The sequence below is a fragment of the Macrobrachium rosenbergii genome, chromosome 4 (genome assembly GCF_040412425.1).
Source record: "Macrobrachium rosenbergii isolate ZJJX-2024 chromosome 4, ASM4041242v1, whole genome shotgun sequence".
In the NCBI taxonomy this organism is placed as follows: domain Eukaryota; kingdom Metazoa; phylum Arthropoda; class Malacostraca; order Decapoda; family Palaemonidae; genus Macrobrachium; species Macrobrachium rosenbergii.
Window position 1 is genome coordinate 51,854,099 of NC_089744.1, and position 23,100 is coordinate 51,877,198.

Here is a 23,100-nt window from a genome sequence, read left to right on the forward strand (position 1 = left end):
AAGCCTCAGAGAAGGGACAGATGTAAAAATGGAAGGCTCTACTGAGTACTCGGCACCTGATAACATTCTTTACATGTACTGTATATATATATATATATGTGTGTGTGTGTGTGTGTGTGTGTGTGTGTGTGTGTGTGTGTGTGTGTGTGTGTGTGTGTGTGTGTGTGTGAAGACTACAAAGACCATTCACAATTCGTCTCCGTCAAAGTACTTCCATATATATATTCAATGACTGCCCGTCGGCAAATTCTCCTAATATTACCTACCTGAAAATGACGACTTCTCCTGGCCACTTAGATTTTCATCTCATGGGAAGGGAGAATAAGAGGGGGAGGGAGTGGAGGAGACTGGAGGGAGCAGGGAGAACAGAGTGCCTCATTGTCCATTCCGAAGGCGTCTCAAGTTTTTCCTTTGATGGCTTGCCAGGCTCCAAGACTCACCTCGCAACCAATCGCATTACGTTGAACGTTCCTCCTCCCCATTCCATCATCTCCCCAAGAGACACTCCTCTCGCAACCCCCAGCTTCCCCCCCAACTCCTAACCGAATACCCTGGAATACCCGTTCTCCCTCTCCACCCCGCCAGCATCCTTAATACCCAGACACCTTAAGGGGACCACTAGCTAGCCAGGATGAAAATTTCGATAGTGGAGGCTGAAATTGCCATGTTAAGACAGAGGCGGAGACGGGTATGGAGATTTCGATGTAACCGCAATACCATTGTGGAATGTAATAACAATCAACACACACCGGGTGTCCATTTCAACTTATTTTAGCCCCTGCGTCGCATGTCTATATTAAGCCTATACTGTACTTTCGCACAAGATTCATCTTCCTTCTGACCTCTATTACTTTAAAGTTCTCTGAGGTTTCCCTTTCGTGATTGTAAAAATAAAGTATAGCACTAGCTTTAGCTTTTCTGCTTCAACCGCGGTTCAACTCTTCAAGGTATCTTAATACCATTCAGTCCACACATAAATTTACATTAATTTAAACTCAAGGCAGGCCCCTTGATTAAAAATCACTACAGCATTGCAAAACAACTCAGGCGTATATTTCCTTCACACACCGTACGAATTCTAGCATAACATGCCTCAAACACTGGTCACTAGTTGAAGTTATCGGCTATTCTAGTTAACTTAGTAATTAATTTTCTCAATTTTCTATTCTACCAGTATTAAAAAATGCGTTACACCGCAACATCTCTCGTAATAATAATTTAACAATCAACACCGCACTACAAATGAAACCAAGTTGTTATTCATGAAAACATAACATGATAAGATGGTGACAACAGTAATAGAATGAACTCTGCTTTAAAAGGGAAAGAAAACTTTCCAAGTCAAACGACTTACGATGGTACAAACATTTATTCTATGGCAGCATCAATTTATGTGAATAAAACGAAACCGCGATACAATCTGTCAGCAATCTAAAAACACCAACTACTAAGATAGACGAAGCGAACATGACTGTGACTGTGGCACCTTATTCAAGCAGCAAAAAAATCAAGTACCAAGCAACTACCGCAACCACCCAGCCATCTTCTACGTCAGTACCGTCCCTAAGCCCAGCCCATGGGTGGGGGGGGGAGGCCAGGGGGCTGCAACTCTGAATGAAGTATCTTGGTTGATGGGTAACTATTTACCCCACTCAATAACTAGCAGCCCCACCCTCCCCCCTGAAACCTTCCTTCACCACTGTCACCAACTCCTTTCTTGCTCAAAAACTGCAGAAGCAACATTATCCTTCTCCGCCTAACCTTTCTTCCCCCGACCAACTCAATCTTCTATCTTTGCTGCATTTCTCACACCCCCCTTACTCCCTACTGCGCCCCATACCCCCAAAACAAGCCGTCCTATCCTAAAGGCAGGTCATACTCCATATTAGGAGCAGACACCGTGGAACGTTGCCCCATAGCATAACCAGCTGGCCTGGCTGCCTCACAGCAATCTCAAATCAGACAAGACTGTCTTCTATAGAGGCAGACTTTTCTGAAAGACCTACGCAGTCCCACTGTAACTGATTCAGGTAATCTTCCATGCTGTGCAACAGACTAAGCTGCACTCTTTCCGAATAGCGATAGCAAGGTGCCGTTATACTGATTAGCTTAAGCAGGTTCTTCACCTGGAGAGCTTATAAGACCCATACTCAGAACATACATATTACCTGAGTTCATTCAGTAATTAATGCCACTGTCTTGCTGACGGATTTCTTTTCAATGACCATTTCGGGAGAAGGCCACGCTGTCAAAGTAACACACAATTTTTGAGTGTAATTAAAAACCATATAACATGAATCACCCGTTGCAATAAAAAAACTTAGAATCAGGTCACTATGATCCTTAATGCTGGATAAAACCCCAAGCCCTTCCCTTTCATGTTTCACTGGCTCAGAGCAAGAAAATGGACTCTCACAGTCGTTTCTATTCTTCCGAAGGCGATAAACGAAAAAACTAACTGAAGTGAAAGAAAAAATGAATAAATTTAATGACAAATACTAGAGAGAATTTAGTTTCAATTTACCAGTCTAAGATAACAGCATTGTCCTACAGATGGAAAAAAAATAGCGCGAAGAACATACAGACCTACAGCGGTAACAAACATACCGCGACCGGACTTGTTCAACGATTTCATCAACTAAAATTCATTGCCGCCTTCACTACGTTCCATCTACATGCACCTTACAGAAAGTTATCCCTTCTATTCCATCCAATCTGAAGGTGATAGTGTGCTCTATCATTTATTCCAGGACGTGAAATCACATATCCAATGACAAGCACTGTGCCCTACACAACATTTGGCATTTTGGCAGGTGTCCTGTCTTATCTCCCTGTTAGCTGCAAAGACTTGTAAAAGCACCTACGCAATGTTACATGAGGATTATCGACACCAGTAATATATCTGGATGCTATGGGAGTATTTACTTCTTGTGAGGGCACTCGCCCACTTCACCTTCAGATTTCTACTATCACCACCTACACACGTAGAAAATCGAAAGTCAAATGTTGGTATTACCTTGCAATACTTCCTGCCCTCTTCTTCGCTTTGCCTTGACAAACTATAAAAAACAAGGTGCACGCGCTTTAAAAATGCTAAGAAAACTGTTTTGCAAAATCAAATAGCAAAGACGACACTTTTTCGCTGAGAGAGAGAGAGAGAGAGAGAGAGAGAGAGAGAGAGAGAGAGAGAGAGAGCCACGTCACACTACTCTATGTATCGCAGCCCCTAGTAATTTAATATGGCACTAAAATAGTTCTCGGTAACTGTCAGTGCCAACAGTCGACACAGTTCTTTTTGAGCTATAATAAATAACAAATAAAAGAACAATTAGAAAAGAATACCAGACACTCTTCCAAGTTCAGTAGGGATTAGCAATTATCAAATTATCACACTAGTAGACTAAAAGCATCAACTTCCACAAATCGTCAACAATCCAAAATTGTTTCTAGACGCAAGTGCTGAATAATCCAAATTCATTATTAATATGAACATATATAAACTTGGTATAAATAATTCTTTACACCCGGTATTTTGAAGATAAAACATTTTTGACTTCCATGTGCAAGTAAGTATGTGTCTTTAGCGGCTCACTTACACCACAACCATCCAATTTTCTACGAAATGAACATCCTTATCAGAATAATGTACGGTTTCAATTATCTTTCTTTTTCTTTAAAAAATCATACATACACCAAAATACCACGAGGCCTTTACTGAAAGCATATTATGTTGGATCTCACTTCAAAAGTGAATAAAGGTGACAAATCGAGTTAGAAGTGACATGTGGCAGTGGCACTGCATCTTGGCTCATCCGGTAGGACATTCTGGAACTTGTCTAACTTACACGTGAATATGTGCAATCTCATTTCTGAAAATGACATGAAAATTGTAAAGGAAATGATAGCCAAAGATGACAAATATAAACACTATATCATCAAATGCACACCACAAAAACGAAAGTCTATCTATGATAGAGGTGACAAATTGTGTACACTGTATAGCCGTTGCAAAGTATACTTGTTACACGCCCAATCAATGCTATAAATGTCACGAATTTGGTCACAGCGCAACAAATTGTAGAAATGAACAAGCTTGCCATAGATGTGGTGAAAATCACAAATCAAATGAATGTGCTAGCAGCATCTTCAAGAGTAAAAACTGTGTAAAGAACGGCCATAGTGTTACTAGACATAAAACATATGATGGCAATAAGTGCGCAGTATATAAAGAATACGTGTCAAAGATGAAAAATAATACGGATCATGGCTTTGATTAATAATCTTCTATGCAATTTAATACACATACTGTACAGTCCGTAGGAAATACAACTAGCATACAAGAAGAAAACAAATTTAAAAAATAACTAAAGACTCTATTCTGCAGGAGCTACGATATTGACGAGAAAACACTGAAAGACAATTGTAAAATATAAGCACCTTGTTTTGAAAACGTACAAGGGCCCGCCAGGGAGGGAATTATCCCTGTGGAGGGCTGTACATAAAACCAAACAAAGTGAACAGAGTGACTGACTCGTAATAACTGAGAGGAAGTGAGGTAGACAATTCCAAAGGTTGGAGTCGAAATGTATGAGCAATCTCGGCTGGGCTATGACACAGTGAAATAAGTTGAGGTAGAGACCATCCGACATAGTTTCTAAGACTGTGGTGGAATTGCAGAGCAAAACTTTAAGGCTTTAGTGGGCGTATTAGAAAATTTTGAACCTTGAACTCTTTCATTTTGTAGATCTGTAGAATTCTAAGAGACCGTGCATACCCTGGTTGCTACTTAGTTTCTACGCCCTCATCTAGCAAATTAGAGAAAGTTGTGAAAGCTTTCAACCTTTCTTGAGAAATGGCGTGGCGCGCCCTCCAGCCTACCCCTCTGGTCTCAGTTAACAGCGTTTGGGGACCATACTGGGGATCAATAGCGTATAGACTATAGGGTCTAATCAGTCACCGATAGCGAGCGGTTGGTGTTTAACTTTCTTCTTTTTGAAACGTTCTTAACATACATGGAGAGAGTTCGTGACAGTCTGTTACGATTCTGTATTTAAATGTAGACCAAGTTCAGTCCTCGGTAACGACGATTCCCAAATCTTTTACTTGGCATTTTCATCTGGGTCAAGATAATGATCGAAACTAATTTATTTCTTACCGAAGTGCATGTACTTTAACTTGTCCCTGGTAAAAAGGCTGCTTTGTTTGTTTGTACCCAGAGATAGGCTATACTACCTATTTCATTGTAACCGTTCTCAGACTTCGAAAAACTCCCATTAATTAATTAGCTTTCAACAGTTTTCACGTATCAATACCTCTAATCATCATAATACATAACGACAATACGGCCAAACACAGTTCCATGCGAGATACCTGATATCAAAGACCTTTCCTGATATACTCGTAACTTGGGCTGGTCTCTAATCATCACAACAAAAAAAAGACAATAGGGCCAAAGACAGTACCTTGCGGGACACCTGATATCAAAGACCTTTCCTGATATACTCGTAACCTGGGCTGATCTCTAATCATCATAACAAAAAAGACAATAAGGCCAAACACAGTTCCTTGCGGGACACCTGATATCCAAGACCTTTCCTGATATACTCGTAACTTGGGCTGGTCTTGGATAGTGCTCCAATAGCTGATAGCCCACTTATAGCGTTCGAGTGGAAAAACGTAAGCAGGCTCCGGTTTTGCTTTTGAGATCGTTACGTAGTAGGAAGTGGTTAACTCTATCAAAAGGCTTCTGCAAAGTCGATATACAGAGCCAACTTCAATGTCGGATTCTAAATTCCAATAAAACTAGATGAGTAACTATGGCGTCGGAGATTTCCCCTGTTTAGTACTGTTGTTTGATGTGGAGAATGTTATCGATCTAATGTTTGACATCTACTCAACTCATGCATGATTTCGAAAGATAGATTTCATTTGTTTGGTTTTATGGCTGGACTAGTGATCGAGCGGTTAAAGATTTTTTTGCAAAGTTATTATATGTTAATGATTCACATTTTTGCATAATTTCAGTAGCATTACTGGGAAGTGGTCTGTTCCAAATGCAGTTATTTCTAATTTCTTCATCCATCATTTTTTCAGTAGTCAATTTTTGTAGTGCCGGGAGGTTGTCCCCGAGGTAGAAGAATGCATCTAAATCTTGTATCTGGCGCTTTGGATCTGACAGGCATTTGAAAATCTGTCAGTTGATGTGATAAGGACCCATTTACTTTGAGAGGAGCCAGTTCCACTCTTCACTTTTTTTTGTTTGCGTGTCTCTCGGAAGAACTTTCGGTTATTTGGCATACTCTCTACCGCCTATTTTTCCTCAGATTCGAGAGGATTCATTAGACTCTGTCCTATCTGTATAGTTCCAGTTGTTATTCTGATGGCTCTGCGGTACGGACTTCCCTCTGCCGAAATAAGACTCGCCGGTCTCTCGGAATTACGCAGGTTGTCCTACTTTGTACATTCTTTTACCTAGGGTACGATTTGTCTAACGTTTCGTATACACCTAACTGAAAACCTGAAGGCTTTCATGTTCAATTTGTTTCTTAATGAGCCATCCCAATCACTCGATGATATTAAATGCTTTATTTCAACCCAGTTTGCCTTATGGCCGGTAATGACTAGGATGACGCGTCACGGGCGATGTTGAGATGTTGCTCAAGAGGCTGTGAATATTTGTGAAAGTTGAATCGGGTGTGTTTTCTTCTCCCGACTGTGTTGGCCTCGTATCTAGTGTTATTATCTTTTGTAGGCTATTATGGAAGTCACATATAACTTTTAAACTGTTTAAGATCTCTGGCGCATAACCTTGCAATGTTACACCAACTCCTTTTTCCTACTTGCATAAGGAAAATTAAAATCCTAAGTACCATCGTATCTGAGAGAGAGAGAGAGAGAGAGAGAGAGAGAGAGAGAGAGAGAGAGAGAGAGAGAGAGAGAGAGAGAGACCAATGCGACAAGGAAGGCACTGTTGTGATGGAAGCAACTTGCATTCGTGAGAGAAGAGAAAAAGGGCGGGGATGGGGGGAGGGGCACCGAGGGAAGGGGCTATGTGAAACTGCAACGCTCTAGGAGGGCCCACATCAACATCTGACAGGCAACAGGAGTCCTACATTGATTCTGCACTTGACGAACAGCCCCGCCCTTCACATACCCCGAAAAACATAACCGGGACCCTACCCTATACCCCAACTGCATTAACCAATTTCAAACTATTATACACTTAAAAGACATACACCAAGTACGCCTGCTTCGGTTATAAACGAATCCGGTTTACAGGACTTGGTGGCTATCTGCTGCATGGCCATCCGATATGAAATTACAAAACCGGTTTCAACATTCTGAAAATAGGTTTATTTTTGTCTTTTTTTCATTATTCGGCAGCTCTCATCGCATCCTCTACTTTAGCTATTCACTTGCCGTGGTGGAGTCGAATTTAAGCAGGCTGATAGCCTATTTCCCAGCCTCACTGGAATACATTCTGGCACTCTGCTGTAAAATTTATACTTTGCAAATAAGCAAATAAGCAGTTTTGTCTTGCATGAAGTTTTCTTTGTCACTATAACGAGGCCTTGACTTACATTCCTATTAAGAGTTGATTTTTTATATTGTTTATATATTTGTACACAGTGAACATACACATACAAGTGGGCGCACTGTGCCATGTATGAAGACGTTAACAAATATTAAAATACACAACGAACTTTTCATGAGCGCAATTATTCTTAAAAAACTTCGAACCTTCCTCTAAATGTGACGCATAACTCTCCACTCGAAAAGTGACACGCAAAGAAGATATTAATTAGTAATCAACATGAACCTGGCGCCTTACTAGCATCCTGGAAGGCTACAAGCGACAGAGCTTGAAAGAACGCGTTATGGCCTAACAACAGGATGGTTCAAACTTACAAGAAATCATCTCATGTAATAAATTTTGTGCGTGAGAGAGAGAGAGAGAGAGAGAGAGAGAGAGAGAGAGAGAGAGAGAGAGAGAGAGAGAGATGAGATTACCACCAGGCCATGTCTAATCAACCTTTGCAATGAATAAAAAGCCTAACAAACAAAATGACTTCTCAGTAAGAAACCCACCAGGAGGGCATCCTACCTAAGGCGAATGCATTCACACTAACTGAACATGCAACGCTAAAGAATGGTAAGCGGCCTCAAGAGAACATTTACTATAAAATGTTGCCTTTCCTGAAAACACCTTGACAGGCCGAAGTCCAAAAATTCAATTTAAGACGAGTAGATATAGGCTATACGAACTATAATTAATGAACTGCACGCCTTACAATTGAGTGAATTTAAATGTGCCATACTACGGTATGGTACAATGCAATATTAACAATATTAACATACCTAAAATATTAACGATAAAACCAAAATTAGTCACACACCTCGTAAAAAGGACCACCCAATTAGTAAAACTGTTCCATTTATGGCAATACCAAAATATAAAAAAAATAAACACACACAGTACGGTGGCTGACAGAGTGAAAAATAGGCAATCATTTTCGTTGGTCATCTCAGTACAGCGTGAAAATTAAGACCGTGGAAAATGAGGAATTAAAAGCCTCCTAAAATAATTATCTCCAAGTCTGAGGGGGAGAGGTCTATGGGAAATTAACGCAGGGGGCGTACACCCCTGCCATCCCACCCATCAAGATGACACAGCCGCCATAATATGGACTGTGGCGACAACGATATAATTAACTTCTATTGACCTTTAGCCCACTTGAAATAATGGTAGAAGTAACATCCCAAGTTACTTTAATCCTTTTCTGGCGTATAAGAGAGAAGGGCCGACATTAAGCATAACAACATTTTTACCAAATCAGGTATCCTCAGAAAATTTCAAAATGAGGAACATTACTGGTAATACGCGAAGATGCAAGAAAATTATTATAAAACTATGATGCACAAAGAAAAATCTCCAACCAAATGACACCCGAGTAACAACAATATTAAACCTCAATACTAAAAAAAAAAAAAAAAAAAAAAAATGCACAAATATACACACCGACTGAACATGGCCTCGACGACAAAACAGCCTTTTCAGATAAGTAAATGAATACCCATAACCAAAAAACGGCCATGGCTAAATGCCCATATAACTTTCCGTTGGAGTCTATAAATCTAAAAGAAACCTGGTTTGCTAAATCCCGGTCACTGACGTAACCCCTAAGAAAGTAAATGGACGTAAAACTCCCGTGAGCAATCCACATGCACCAGAGTATAATAAATGAACCCTTCAAGCTTCACATATAAGCTATACGTCAATCAGCCAGCGAAAGAAGCCGGTCGCACTTTCCTCACAGATCGTTTTTAAGACAAAGAAAACCCGTTTTATCTGCTAAAGCTGCCCACTAAAAATCTTGACCATGTTCCCTATACGAACGCCGCCAAATTCCTATTTAGATATAGTACCTTATTAATCAAGATTATTTTCAAGACACAAAACAAAGGTCTGATCATTAAGTTTTCCACTCCAAATTATATAAATTATATACTGGCTAACCAACCCGGCGCTGCCCGGGAAAACTCCGAAAAACAACCTATAAACTCACTCTCTTAGCTTCAATTTCGTTATAGTTTTCCACTGTTTTTCATCTCGGAAGTATCCCAAACGCTCTGATCAGAATATGAATACATTATGCATAGACGTTACTCATTTCATTGTTAGGCCCTTCAATGCTATTTGTAGGCCGTTTAAAGTCCAAATCACAATAAAAAAAAAAATTTAAAACAAGTTCCACGTGATACATACAATTTGGTATAAGCCTAGGCCAATGATGTCATTTTATATTTGTTACTATAATTAAAAGTCAACAATCACTGTCCAATTCATAAAAATCTGAACCAATCTCTCAGTTCTAATTTAAACTCATTCATTAATATTGTATGAGAATTAACGTCTTTTTTTAATAAGAAATATTTAGTCTATACTCTGTTACGCCTCTTTACTTCTTTCCTATTATTATGTGAACTGCTGCAACAGTTTCATATTAAGAAAAAGTTGCAAAACACTTGCCTTTACGGCTAACTTCAGTTCATGATATGTATTCTTTATAATAACTTTAGGGTAGTTTTTAACGTTGAAAAATAAATTATGACTCATTATCTTTACAATGACATCACATTCTTTAACACACAATAAAGTATAGCTAAACTGATCATTATAAATAAAAATTACCGCTATGCATGTACGTACGGCATCTATAAACTCGGTCAATTTGTACCATTAGTAATAATGTAATCATGAACCAAACAAAATCGTTCCCTTCTTGGATTTTAAGTTAAAAACCTTCCTGGAGTAACATCGAAGCCATGCGCAAAATTTTTTCCGGGTTTGTCAAGCGGTTCAGATTTCTATAATGGACAAACAAATATATAAACATTCACTTCTACATAAATATACATATACAGCATATATATATATATATATATATATATATATATATATATATATATATATATATATATATATATATATATATATATATATATATATATATATATATATATATATATATATATACATACATATACACACACATAATGTGAACTTGTGCTCTATAGAAATTTGAACCACTACACCAATCTCAACAAAATTTTGCAGGGGGCCCTCATTTGACTCAAGAAAGGTTTTCACATGGGTTTCAAACATGTCCCCACGCCCTCTGGGGTACTTTATTTACTGCGGGTCTCAGAAAAGACTCCGCCATTGGAAAGCATTTTGGACTAGTGTGAAACGTGGGGTGTCGGGAACGAAAACTAATGGAAATTAACTGATATCAAAATGTAAAATCAATTATTCTATATATTATATATATATATATATATATATATATATATATATATATATATATATATATATATATATAATATAAGTTGCACTATATACGTCTTAAATACCCAAGACTAAGTTATTTTGTACAGAAACTTCCAAGCTATTTTGAAGTTGTTCTCTCCCCAAAATTCATCTTACGGCTACAGTCCGATTATGAGTCCTTCAAAAAGCTTGTAAATTTTTTTGCTAATAAAAATCTCCATTAGGCAGTATCCTATTTACAGTAATTCCTATAATCAAGTGTTTGAATATACATACATACATACATACATACACACACACACACATATATATATATATATATATATATATATATATATATATATATATATATATATATATATATATATATATATATATATATATATATATCACGATCCGGCTATCACGACATTTACCCCACCCTCAAAAGATACCTATCAGGTTCGGTTCCTGAGCAATCCCGAATTCTTTAGACCCATTCAGTTAAATCCCAGGGTGCTACATTAAGCAATGAATGAAGTGCCTGCTAGCGGTGGGTCATAGGCTATCCATGGTGGAGAAGGACACAAGGCTACCAACCTCGCCACATAAGGCACCACCAAAACTGGGAAGCTAACAACTTGTACTTCCCCAACTTCGTGATAGAAACCCCAATATTCCTTTGTTTCCTACTGACTTGCAATACTAGCATAACAATTGGAAAATTTCTTCCTACAGTTTTATTACAACAGATACTTGCAATACGTAACAGCAGCTCATCTCATTAAAAGACCTAGTAAAAATAGACCTACATCCTTAATTGAAGTCGCTGTTCTTCCAAGTAAAACAAGGACAAATGCTTTATTAATGGGAAAATGAAAGGAAGACATCCGTAGAACCGCAGGGGTTCAACCGAAAAGAATTCAGTAGGAAGAACTATGAAGAGGGCTCCAGCGCTCCTCTACAAATCGGTATATTCATAATGAAGATAATAAAAACTGGTAATACATAAGCATGGTAGCCTATATGAAAGCCTTGGATACTTCTACCTCTGATGGAAAAACAATTCATAATTGTCAATTTACTTCTGGCAGGGGTAGGGCAAAACGATACCTTCACACCGTCTTTGGTTTAGTGAGCCTACCGCAAAGACAATCTATAAACGCCGTAATTTGGTATATAGTAAGGAACTAATGTTTCAATTTTTACAACCCATTTTACAAGCACTCACCAAGTTATTCTAACCTTTCCAAGACATCTCTGCAAACACCATCCGTGAAGGGAACTTTTTATGCATATAATTGGCCTTCAGGCATACATCTTATAAGCAAAAGCCCTTCTCACCTACTTCAAGTATCCTGTTCTCCCAAATATACCTTTCAATATATAAATTATATTATCGGCAGTCAGTACTAAAATAAAGACAAAAGCGGTTTTCGACCGAAACCCACTTTAACACTTCCTTAATGGGAAATAGCAGTTACAATCTACTACACTCACTGATCAGACTCAAATTCCGAAGAGCATTACAAGCATTATGTTAAAAACAACAAATCCACACACCTGCTCACAAATGAAAACGGGCGATGAAGCAAAAGATTATAATCATAAAGTGACCTCGCATCCCACGGAAAGCCCTTTACTTTCATTTTAAAAACTGCAACAAGAAACGACCTCAACATTGTCTTATCTCGAGTGATCTCCGGGCAAACTTTGATATACACAATGCCTTTTTAAGATAAACGAGAAGATGAACAATATAGTACAAGCTAGGCAGTGTATACTTCAATGTATACTTACTCTCTCAACCAAACTGTACCTAGATCTGCGGTTAAACTATGGCAATAATATAGAAGAGGCAAAATTTTGCACACAACATTTATAGTGAAGGTCTTAACAAAATTCTTCAAGTTTCATGGAATAATAAGCATGAACCTACGCTACCACTGACAGATAACACTTTAAGAAGAAAGATGCCTATGTGAAACTGAAAACCAAAATCAGCTGCCTAAAAGCTGTTAAACTATTAATCCACTCTCCAGCTTAAAATGACTGGATACACCCACCATCAGTCAAGGAGACCCATTCCATTCTTCCTTGACAGATACAAAAGTAAAAGCATAAAAGAACCATGAGAGGAAGGGGGAAGTGAGTCCCTCCAAACTGATCTCTGGCACAAGGGCAAAGGGAACTCATTATGAACTTTTCCCAAATAGGACGCCGCCCATCGGACACTAGTCATTTCGCCGCCCACGGAGACTTCATGACCCGACGCCAACGTCCGTGCCTTGTGGGCAAGATGCGTGGGAGCAAATTGGGGAAGGAGTTTAGGTAGAATTGTGGGAACTGGTAGGGGGGAGAGGGCGTTGGTATGTAGAGGATTTCCTTTCTATGGGCTTTCGCAAAACCAAACACTTAAAACGCCGTCAAGGTTCGTTCCTCCCTCAGTTATCACGGCCATTTACAAAATTAACACAACGAACAGGCCCATTACTGTATTTCATACAGCATCTTCATAACGCGATGGTCCAAGGATGAAAATTAATTACTAAATTACGATGAAAGTCCCATCAAAGACCCAAGTCATTCTTAATCGAATTCTATACATGTATACATACTATTATTTGAAAAACACTGTAATGGGCGCATCGAAATTGAAAGGCCTTCATTTGGAACAATTAACCACGTGAGAAGATGAAGATGGTAACTGAGAATTTACCCCGATAAATGGGTAGACTAGAGTGAAAGGAGACACGTGTAAATTACTAACATTACATCCCGAAAATCTAACGAGCTTGTATTCTTCTACAAAGCCCAACTACAATGACATTACGCTGTCATTACATGACAGCAAAAATTGTGCTACGTCTCAACTTTAGAATTTAGACCCACCTCGAAACCGAAGGAAGTGAAGAAAACGAAACTTTTTGAGAAACAAGTTTCACTGGTAAGAATAATGTCTTCAACACACCAGATATCCCCCTCCTTTCATAAAACATCCCTGAACCGATCAAAAAAATACAAGTTCGCAACTTCCCCATTCATAATCAAGGGGGCGGGGAATCCAGAAGTATAACGTACAAACTCATCAATTGATGAAATTGCGTGTAACGCACTCACTCCCATGCTTCATGAACCACCAACAGTAAACTTCAAGCCCCAGCTGATTGTGACTCCCATGACGATCAATACCGTTACAGGAGAAAAAGAATGATAGTGAAAACCGTATTTCCTTGAAGAGTTTATCGGTCAAAAATGACTCCGCAAGGTAGCACGGACGCCACTCGACGGCTCTCTACTTCATTCAGAAATGGTTTTTACTGATGGGTTGTGACGTGAGCATTCATTATCCGTGATATTCCAGTACACAAAATGTCCTGTCATCGACAGCTATTTACATTGTGAGAATGATTTTTAAATATCATTCAACGGAGCAAGGACATTTAAAACTCAAATAAAATACAATCGCCCGCACCAAAAATCTACCCATGAACTAACCAACCATCCAACTCACTAAAACTTTTTAAAAATATATTCACAAATCATGAATACACGCCGGAAACAGCAACTGTGATAGCCCATTCCTTTCAACATATTGGCATATTCTTGGCTGCAAACAATAGGACTGTCCTATCTGCTGCTTAAACCCTTTATGACACGAACTGCTATATGAACAAGCTTAAAAAAGCGGGTCCAAAAATAAGCAAATCATACCTGAATCTTATAGTGGGCATAAACGTGTCTGTACAATTATTAATCAAGCCCATACCTTGGAATATGCGTAAGTTACAAACAGTAATAACTAGGTCTAGAACCATAAGAAACTATTAACCCTATGCTTAGAACAGTAAACCTTTAAGACTGGCGCTTAACGCTGCAAACCTGGCATGCCTACACAACGTTCAGGGTTGTAACCGACTTAGCCAGTTACGGTGAAAGTAGATCACGGATGGGGGAGGGGGGGGTTAACGTAGACGCATGACAAAACCAACGTTCAAACTTACTCTTGAGTGTGGTGACCTAGAGGGAATACAACACAAAAATACAATGTTGCACGTCTTCATGGGCAAATAAACAGCAACTTGAATTAACCGACATCACTCACTGGGTTCCATCAAATACTCCAAAAATGGCCAAACTATTGTGGGTGAAACGAATAAAATCACACAGCATCGACGTGGTTAGCTTCAAACGGAGGTCAAGTTTAAAATCCTCACTAATACCTAACAAAACAGTTATGGAATAAACATTTCCCTTGGTTAAACTATATAGCATTTTAAGCAAACTGAATTCAGTTATATATATATATATATATATATATATATATATATATATATATATATATATATATATATATATATATATATATATATATATATATATAAACTATAGACCGGAAGCAAAATCAGGCTAGGTCAAGTTCGGTTGGACTATCAGTTTCCCGAAAATCATGTTCTTGACTGCAAATTGGAGTATTCGTGCTTTTCGCCTTGCCAGCAATGATCAAAAGACAAAACAACAGGAAATAGGTTAAATAGCGTAAATGAAACTATGAATAGGGCAGCAGAAGACTGACAAGAAACCTTTCTTACATTACTAAAACTGTACGTCATTATAAACAAAATAAGAAAATAACGACGCAACCTTCATAAAAACCAACAGTAACATTGCAATATATTTGATGACATTAAGTCCTTTATATCAAAACAACAAATCTCAAAATAACAATTACTAACTACAAACCCCAAGCACTATTTCTTTAGCATATCCTCCTTCCTGCCGGTAAACCTTGGGATAAAAAAATAAATTTCAACGGATTTTAACTGCAACATATCCAGCGCTCTCGCCGAGGTGCCGACGTTTTCTCGAGCAACTGCAGGTAACTTTTTTTTTAATTATATCTAATTGGCTGTCCAAAACGCTGGTTTTGATCGAACACTATCAACATACTACCAAATATATTAGTCGAGTAAGTTATAGATGTAAATCAACGGGTAACCATAAAACAAGTATTTGAGTGCACAGTCCTGATACTAAAACTTGCGGAGCCAAAATGACGCGGCACTAATTGCGGGAAAAAAATTCATATAAACATTGATAGAAAGCTACCAAAATTCGACAGTCTGCAACAATTGGGAAACCTGCGTATGCTCCTTCTTAACCTGCGCGGTACAAAACAGACTGCGGCAATTATTATCCATCTGTTTCTGAATGGAAAATCTTGCGCAACTACGAAAAACATTAAAACATCAGGAATCGCATAATTAATTACATCTTAACATCATGACTAATAATTCAAGATTTTCAAATACCCAACCTTACGCCACTCATTGGCCCTAGTATTCAGCATACACTGAAATCCCAAAGTTCTGGCGACCAAAACAATATTAGCATATTATCCCAGCATATTACATATGCCAAAAACGTCATTAAAAACTATTAAAACCACCGCCACGAGGTTGAAACTACTCCACGGTATCAACTATGAACACCAGGACATACACTTAATGATTTAAGAATATGAATTTAAAAACCAAACTACTCCACATGCAAAAGAGATTCAAAGCAATACCTAAGATTTCACAATAACACACCCATTAGGATGCATCATGTACTCGACCACCAGGCTATGTCACAGGAGAGAGAGAGAGAGAGAGAGAGAGAGAGAGAGAGAGAGAGAGAGAGAGAGAGAGAGAGAGAGAGAGAGTACCCTAGCATCTGAGACTCAAACAAAAAGAGCGGGACTCGCTCAATTTAATCAATTACACCAACAAACAAAGTTACAGGTGTTAAGACTACACTCGTCGTATGCAAGACCCATCAAATGAAATCTCACCCTTCTCTTTCCAGACTTTCATCATCATTAAAACCTCGTATACTGTGCTTCCAGAAAAGCACTTGCTCCACCGCGTCCCGAGTTTCCATTACAATGGCTGGCACGTCTCAATGCTGTGGCGCAGAATCTACGTTAAGCTAGGCCTGGGTAGGCTTTGGCTAACCACACAAGGAGTACATATTTGTCCCTATCGTAATTTCCGTGCACACAGCCTATCTACCTCTGACCATTACTATCTACCTAACGGACCTTTGCTGGCCATCCCACTGAGCCTCTAAAATAAATTCGGTCATTGCCGATACATATATGACTAGCCTAGGCCTATACGCAGAACGAACTTCGTTTTGCTTTGGTTGTCAGCAATTCTTACTCCTGCAAAACTAAGCAGGTTACGTGGTGCCCAATCAGCCCAAAATAACAGAAGCTTGGGAAAAGGTAACTGTACTTCACCATCGTCCATAATTCTTCAATCGGTTCCAAAAACTGATCAATTAGGCCTATGATACAAAAACCTTACGCACAAGCGTAAAATATCCACAGAAACGTTTGTGAAACCAAAGGCAGAGCTTATAAGTAACTTAGGCTATGTACTTCATGAATCCTGGTCATCCGGTTTCTATGACACTTTCTTACAGAACTTCAACATTCGAGAAAGAGAAAGAGGATGATGATGGCCCACGCTGCTGCACTATTTTCAGCAGATGGAGGAGTAGGAGGGGCAGGAGAAGGCAGAGCATGGTTGGTGGAGGGGGTAGGGAGAACATCGGCCATGCTCGTCGTCAGCTGACTACCCGCAAACACTAAACAATCTTTTAATCCTTGCGAAACACCGGAGCCATTAACTCTCACTTCATAAATCCTGCACAAAACATTCACTCGCGGTTTCCTCCAAGGGCCAAGCACTAATACACAGGCACCTGAAAAACGTTAACAATGAACTTTGTTTGAAATCTTACCTTCATCGAGAAGTCTTTCGACGTGTAAGAACACACTTGGGAAGGCCGCTAGCTGTTTCTTATCCTTTAACAGCTGGGCGAGGTAGTCCGCAATGCTATGAGTATTGTTAGAGTCACCCATTTTGTGTAAATATATTATGTCAGACTTGTGTTAAAAGTAGCTTATAGAAGACGAGGGGGTGAGATTTACAAGAGGTTAGTTGTGACACTACTACGGAGCAAGAGTCTACCAGTACTGTACCTCCATGAACTGTTGCTCACTCACCACTATACTCGCGCACGCGCACTAGCAGTCTCTCTACCCCCGTCCATCTTTACCCCCCTTCTCTTCTTTCTTCTCTCTTGCCTTTATCCCAAGGACCAATAAAATCTCAGAGCATAAAAGCCTAAGTAAACAGATCAAATACCATGTTCTATGATATTTATATTTATGATTTGCTAATAATCAGGAACTTTAACATCATTCATGTCTGGCTGAAACTTCTTTATCATCCAACATTTCCATCTTTTCATCTTGGCTCCTCCCCTTTCATCCCCCATTAATGGGAAGAAATGGTACCAACGCGTATTTTGTTTTATGCGTAAGTTAAGATTTTTTCTTAATACGCAGAGTAAAGGGCACCCGTTTGTTTTCCCTGAGCATAATTAAAAATCGTATGGTTTCTTTGTCGTGATGTTCCATTAGAACAAGTAATTTTCAATTTATCTGTGATATACCTCCTCCCGGTTACAACATCCCCTCCCGCCCCAACACAGTACGTTTTCTTTCGGTTCCTTCTTTTGGAGGAGTAACTGCATCAAGTGGAATCCAGTGATTTGAGCGGAGACTAGTCCATCTTATTCACTCGTTGCAGTGTTGGAGTCCGGTCAAGATGGTCTTGAAGCGTAGGGATTAAGGTCACAAAAGAGTAAGCGTCAAAAGATGAATAAAGTTTTATACAGTATCCCAATGAAATTTATTTAAACTTATCAAAATTCATGTATCATCGTAAGTCCTTTTTTTCACTTTATTCATAGCGAACGAAAGATCTCTACATGTTACAGTTGCATTAGTATTTTAATCTTCCTGTCTCTTTCCTGTACCATTCTTGGTAAAGTCTGTATGTGTATATTTATGTGTTTGATGCAACCAATTCCTCCGTAAAATGAAGAACGTCTTCTGCTGACTTCGGATCCTGTGTTGAACTGTAAAATCTTGTCATGCTGTCTTGGAGGTACAATTATCAGGATAGGGAATAATGATTTACACGTTTTTACCTCCAGTTTTGTGATACATCTACTGATGTAATTATAGAAAATTATAGAATGAATTTTATGTTAATAACAACATTGCTTTAGGAATATCTAAAATTATTATTATTAATTATTATTTATTTATTTTTTTTTTTGGTAATTAAGTCAAGATTTGTCGCTTTAGTTGTTGAGGTTCAAATCATGAACACGTCCTAATGGATCGAGCCTAAATGGTCATTAATTGAGAAGGTAACTTTCAGAGACAAATATATTTCTGATAAAACTGTTGATTAAAATTCAGAATTCTTGCAAGGGAATTAAATTTGGAGACACTTCCAATTAACATATTTCACGAGATGAAGCCAGTACAACACATGCACCTCGGAACACACCTGACCAGCAAAGGTCGCTAGTTGTCTTGCCTTTGGCCTTCATTCAGACAAATTCTATTGTCACTTCCGTTCGTAATAGATGCTCATTTCATCACTTTTACGCCTTTTCTGTATCTTCTAGTTTGTGGCCAGTAAGGAAATACTCTGGATTATATAGGTCAAGTTGTATAATTATTTTCGCCTTAACGTTTGTTTTTCATTGCTATGTTTACATTTTTGGCCTAAGCTTGTCCGAGTGAAGATACCTAGGTAGTTTGGCTGCTTCTAAATCTCGAAATTTATGCGATGGCAAACTCACCTCTTAAAGACTGGCATTTTGTGTGATCCAGGAAATACAGAGGAAGAAGGAGAATTCTACATTCTGGTAGTGAATGACATGAAGGACAAGTCAAGCCGGTTGAATCTCACGTTTCTGACTTCCACGCAGCTTGCTTGGGATGGCGGAGGTTGACTCCGCATTTGATAGCGGGTTGTGGAGTTGACTCTGTGCTGCATAACCTTAATCCCCTACGAACTTATGAATATGGAAAGAATGATTACCTTGAACAGCATTAATGAGCTACACTTACCTGGCATGGAGACGATTCTATTAGCGAGGAGGAACTGAAATATAAAATTTAGGCCAAAGGCCAAGCGCTGGGACCTACGAGGTCATTCAGCTCTGAAAATAATATTGGAACAATTGTTAGCAGAGGGTGGGATGTAGGTTGGAAGAAAGAGGACATGAGCAGAGGTACAGTAAAAGGAATGAAAGGGGTTACAGCCAGGGGCCGAGCGGCCGCTGCAAAGAACCTTAAGTAATTCCTACAATGCACCTCATGAGGTGCACTGTCGACATTATTCCCCTACTACGGTCCAGCGAAAATTAACGATTACTGCAGTGATAGTCACATTAATCATGTCGATTAATGAAAAGTCAAAACTCACTCATGTTGTCTACAAGTTTCCTGTTTCGCAAAAAAGGAAAATCCTTTGTTGCCATAATCATGAAATGGTGAATCTAAAATCTTGAAAAGAAAGGTGGATTCAATATAACTCATTCATCAAAATCATCCTTTCGTCGTATTTGGTCATTTATAATTTTATCAGTTACATTACTGAGAAGATGATTTGCATAATGATCATTGCGTGCGATCTTCAGTGCGGTTAAGATGTGAAATCTTTACAAATAAGTCATTAATCAATCACTTTCTACTAAACTAAACTGATAAGAAACGCCTTCATAAAACAAAAAACAAAAACAAAAACAAAAATGGGCCAAGACCACAGAGAAATCCCAGATAATTATTCTCTTGCTCACAAATCACGGTTTAATAAATATTGTTTATATTTCCAACACCAGATGTGCTCATATCAAGCCTGCGCTTTCATCACAGACCCGGGCTGTTGCTTAAAATAGAAAGTCACTCACTTCTGAAGTCGAACTACGATGAAAATATTTATGAAGGTGAATTAACTTTTGTAATTCATAAGTTTAAGAGTGGCTACACCTAATGCTCAAGTTCTTAGAATACATTGCTACCGTTTCAGCTCACAATTAAGTTACTTAGGGAGTGCATATACCTCCGCCTACCTCAGACCCTTGTGAAAACACATTCTCTTAAACGGAATCGTACGTTAATTGCCGGCACCCAAACAAAATTTTACCGGTAAAGAGGAAACGTAACTTCCAGCCAGACTTTCTTTACAGGTTTAATGATTAAACTTAATTACCAGAATCTAAAACAATGGCGAGTAAGTTTTCAGTTTTGTAAGCCTGGAACATTTGAGACAAAAGGTCGCTCTTCGTCAAAGGTTCCTTTCCAATCTCACTCAAAACCTAATCACTTGTCGATTGTCAGGAGACCCACGCTGAATGGGGAATACCACGTAAAACTAGACCGTTTTTTCGTAATCCTGATAAGAAACAGACAAGCAACTGAACAAAATCATGACCTCCTCAGCCCTGAGTTCACAACGGTAATAATAAAAATCTCTTCAGCTTCCAATATTTTTAATCTTGGAATTCACTGGAGGAGTCGACAGACACACACACACACACACACACACACATACATATATATATATATATATATATATATATATATATATATATATATATATATATATATATATATATATCTACTGTATACAAGTAAAGTCAAGCGGTTCATAATTCACTGCTAGATATACAAAAACATTGACCAAAGCATTGAATCTATTAAATTACGAAGCCTGTTGTTGTGGCACGCCATCTTAGGAAAAAATTGCGAGAGAACATAGTAAGGAGTTTATCTTTCGGTTATCTCTCTTAAAGTGACCTTATCGCGGCGCCGTTGTCGCACGTAAACAAACGTTTCCGTTTCCCCACTTCCGTTTCCTCCGACAAATCAGCTCCACGCTTCGCGGATTTTTCACTTTATTCGGGTTATCTTAATTGTCTCGAATTTCTTGAATGATTATAAGTTTTGGCCCCTTGTTCTAGATGGATGGGTGGTTGCCGGTTTACGTACGCTGAATCGAGCTAGTTCTGCGGAGCACTTCTAGAGTCGAGGTTCCTTAGTGAAACGGAATATAGAATTTAGGTCAAAGGCTAAGCGCTGGGACCTGTGGGGTCATTCAGCACTGAAAAGAAAATTGAGAGTAGAAAGGTTTAAAAGGTGTAACAGGGGGAAAACCTTGCGGTTGCATTGTGAAAAATTGTTAGAAGAGGGTGGAAAGTAAGATGGAAGATGCTTGCTTTGTACGCTGACACAGAGGGCTAACCAGCAGAGTGGCCTGTTCACAGTTATGTTCGTCGGCGTGTCCAAGTAAACAGCAAGGTGCCAACCAACTTGCGGCTTCCAGTCCCACTACATGAGCATCATTTATTGGCCGTGGAAGGTCGCTGAATATATTGCGCAAAGAGACGGATTTGAGCCAAGTTACTCGATACTTGTAATAAGGCGCTCAACTAACTTCAGTATTAGAATTGAACTCTTGTAACAAAGGAAAGAGGCCCACGTGAACTAGAATAAGACAGTTGTTCTTGGAATTTGACCTCTTATAATCTGTAATTTCGGAATGAAAAATAGTGGTAAGTAAATGCGTGACGAAGGGGATGGGAGAGTTTCGTGATTGGCAGCTAATGTATAATATATATATATATATATATATATATATATATATATATATATATATATATATATATATATATATATATATATATATATATATATATATATATATATATTACATATAATTTTCTCATTTATACACTCGGGACTTTTACGCCCACAAATATTGAGTCACAAATATCACTTAAAATCGGATTTACTTTACCTTAGAAGTAACTTTCACCCTCAGGAAATTGCAATTTATATGTGCATTTTACCCGGCCAGAATTCGATTCTATGCCATTTGGTTTAGATACAGGGATAGATAGTAAACTTATCCATTTGAAAATCAAGAGGAGATATAAGATGATTTTGACTCCGCTACCAATGTTCCTGTCGAATTCAAGTTCTGTACTTAGAATCGATATCGATCCACCTCGACCATGATAGCTGATTTATAAGTTTGTAACTCTTGGCTAGCTAAGAAGTTTTGTTACCCATGACGTTTTATACTGGCAAATACTGAGCCACAAAAATACCACTTAATATCGAATCCATGTTACATTAAGAATTACACCTAAGAAAGGTATAGTTTATAAGTGCATCCTCCATGGCTAGGATCCGAATGAATGTTCATTACTGCAAGCTTTGAAATAGCACCAAAGATGAGATTCAGCAATGTCGCCATCTTTCTCTGCACTGTTTACATTGAACTTCAACTGGGGTTATCCTCAGATTTAAAACATCACACTGGTAACAACTTACCTAACTGAAAGTCACTAACACTTTCTACCCTAAC

At 38.6% G+C, this 23,100-nt stretch overlaps 1 protein-coding gene across 6 annotated transcripts in view; it reads right to left on the minus strand.

Moving 5' to 3' along the window:
* The window catches only part of how (protein held out wings), a 188,270-nt gene extending 170,380 nt beyond the window's left edge, over positions 1-17,890 (minus strand). For 4 of the 6 annotated variants that reach the window (XM_067097097.1, XM_067097075.1, XM_067097066.1 and 1 more), the window contains exon 1: positions 17,603-17,873. In XM_067097097.1, the coding sequence (XP_066953198.1) occupies positions 17,603-17,723 (121 nt within the window). In that variant the 5' untranslated portion in view covers positions 17,724-17,873. Of the gene's footprint in view, positions 1-17,602 lie in introns of all 6 variants that reach the window. The other 2 variants (XM_067097087.1, XM_067097083.1) reach the window with 1 other exon arrangement.
* Between the last annotated feature and the right edge of the window lie 5,210 nt (positions 17,891-23,100).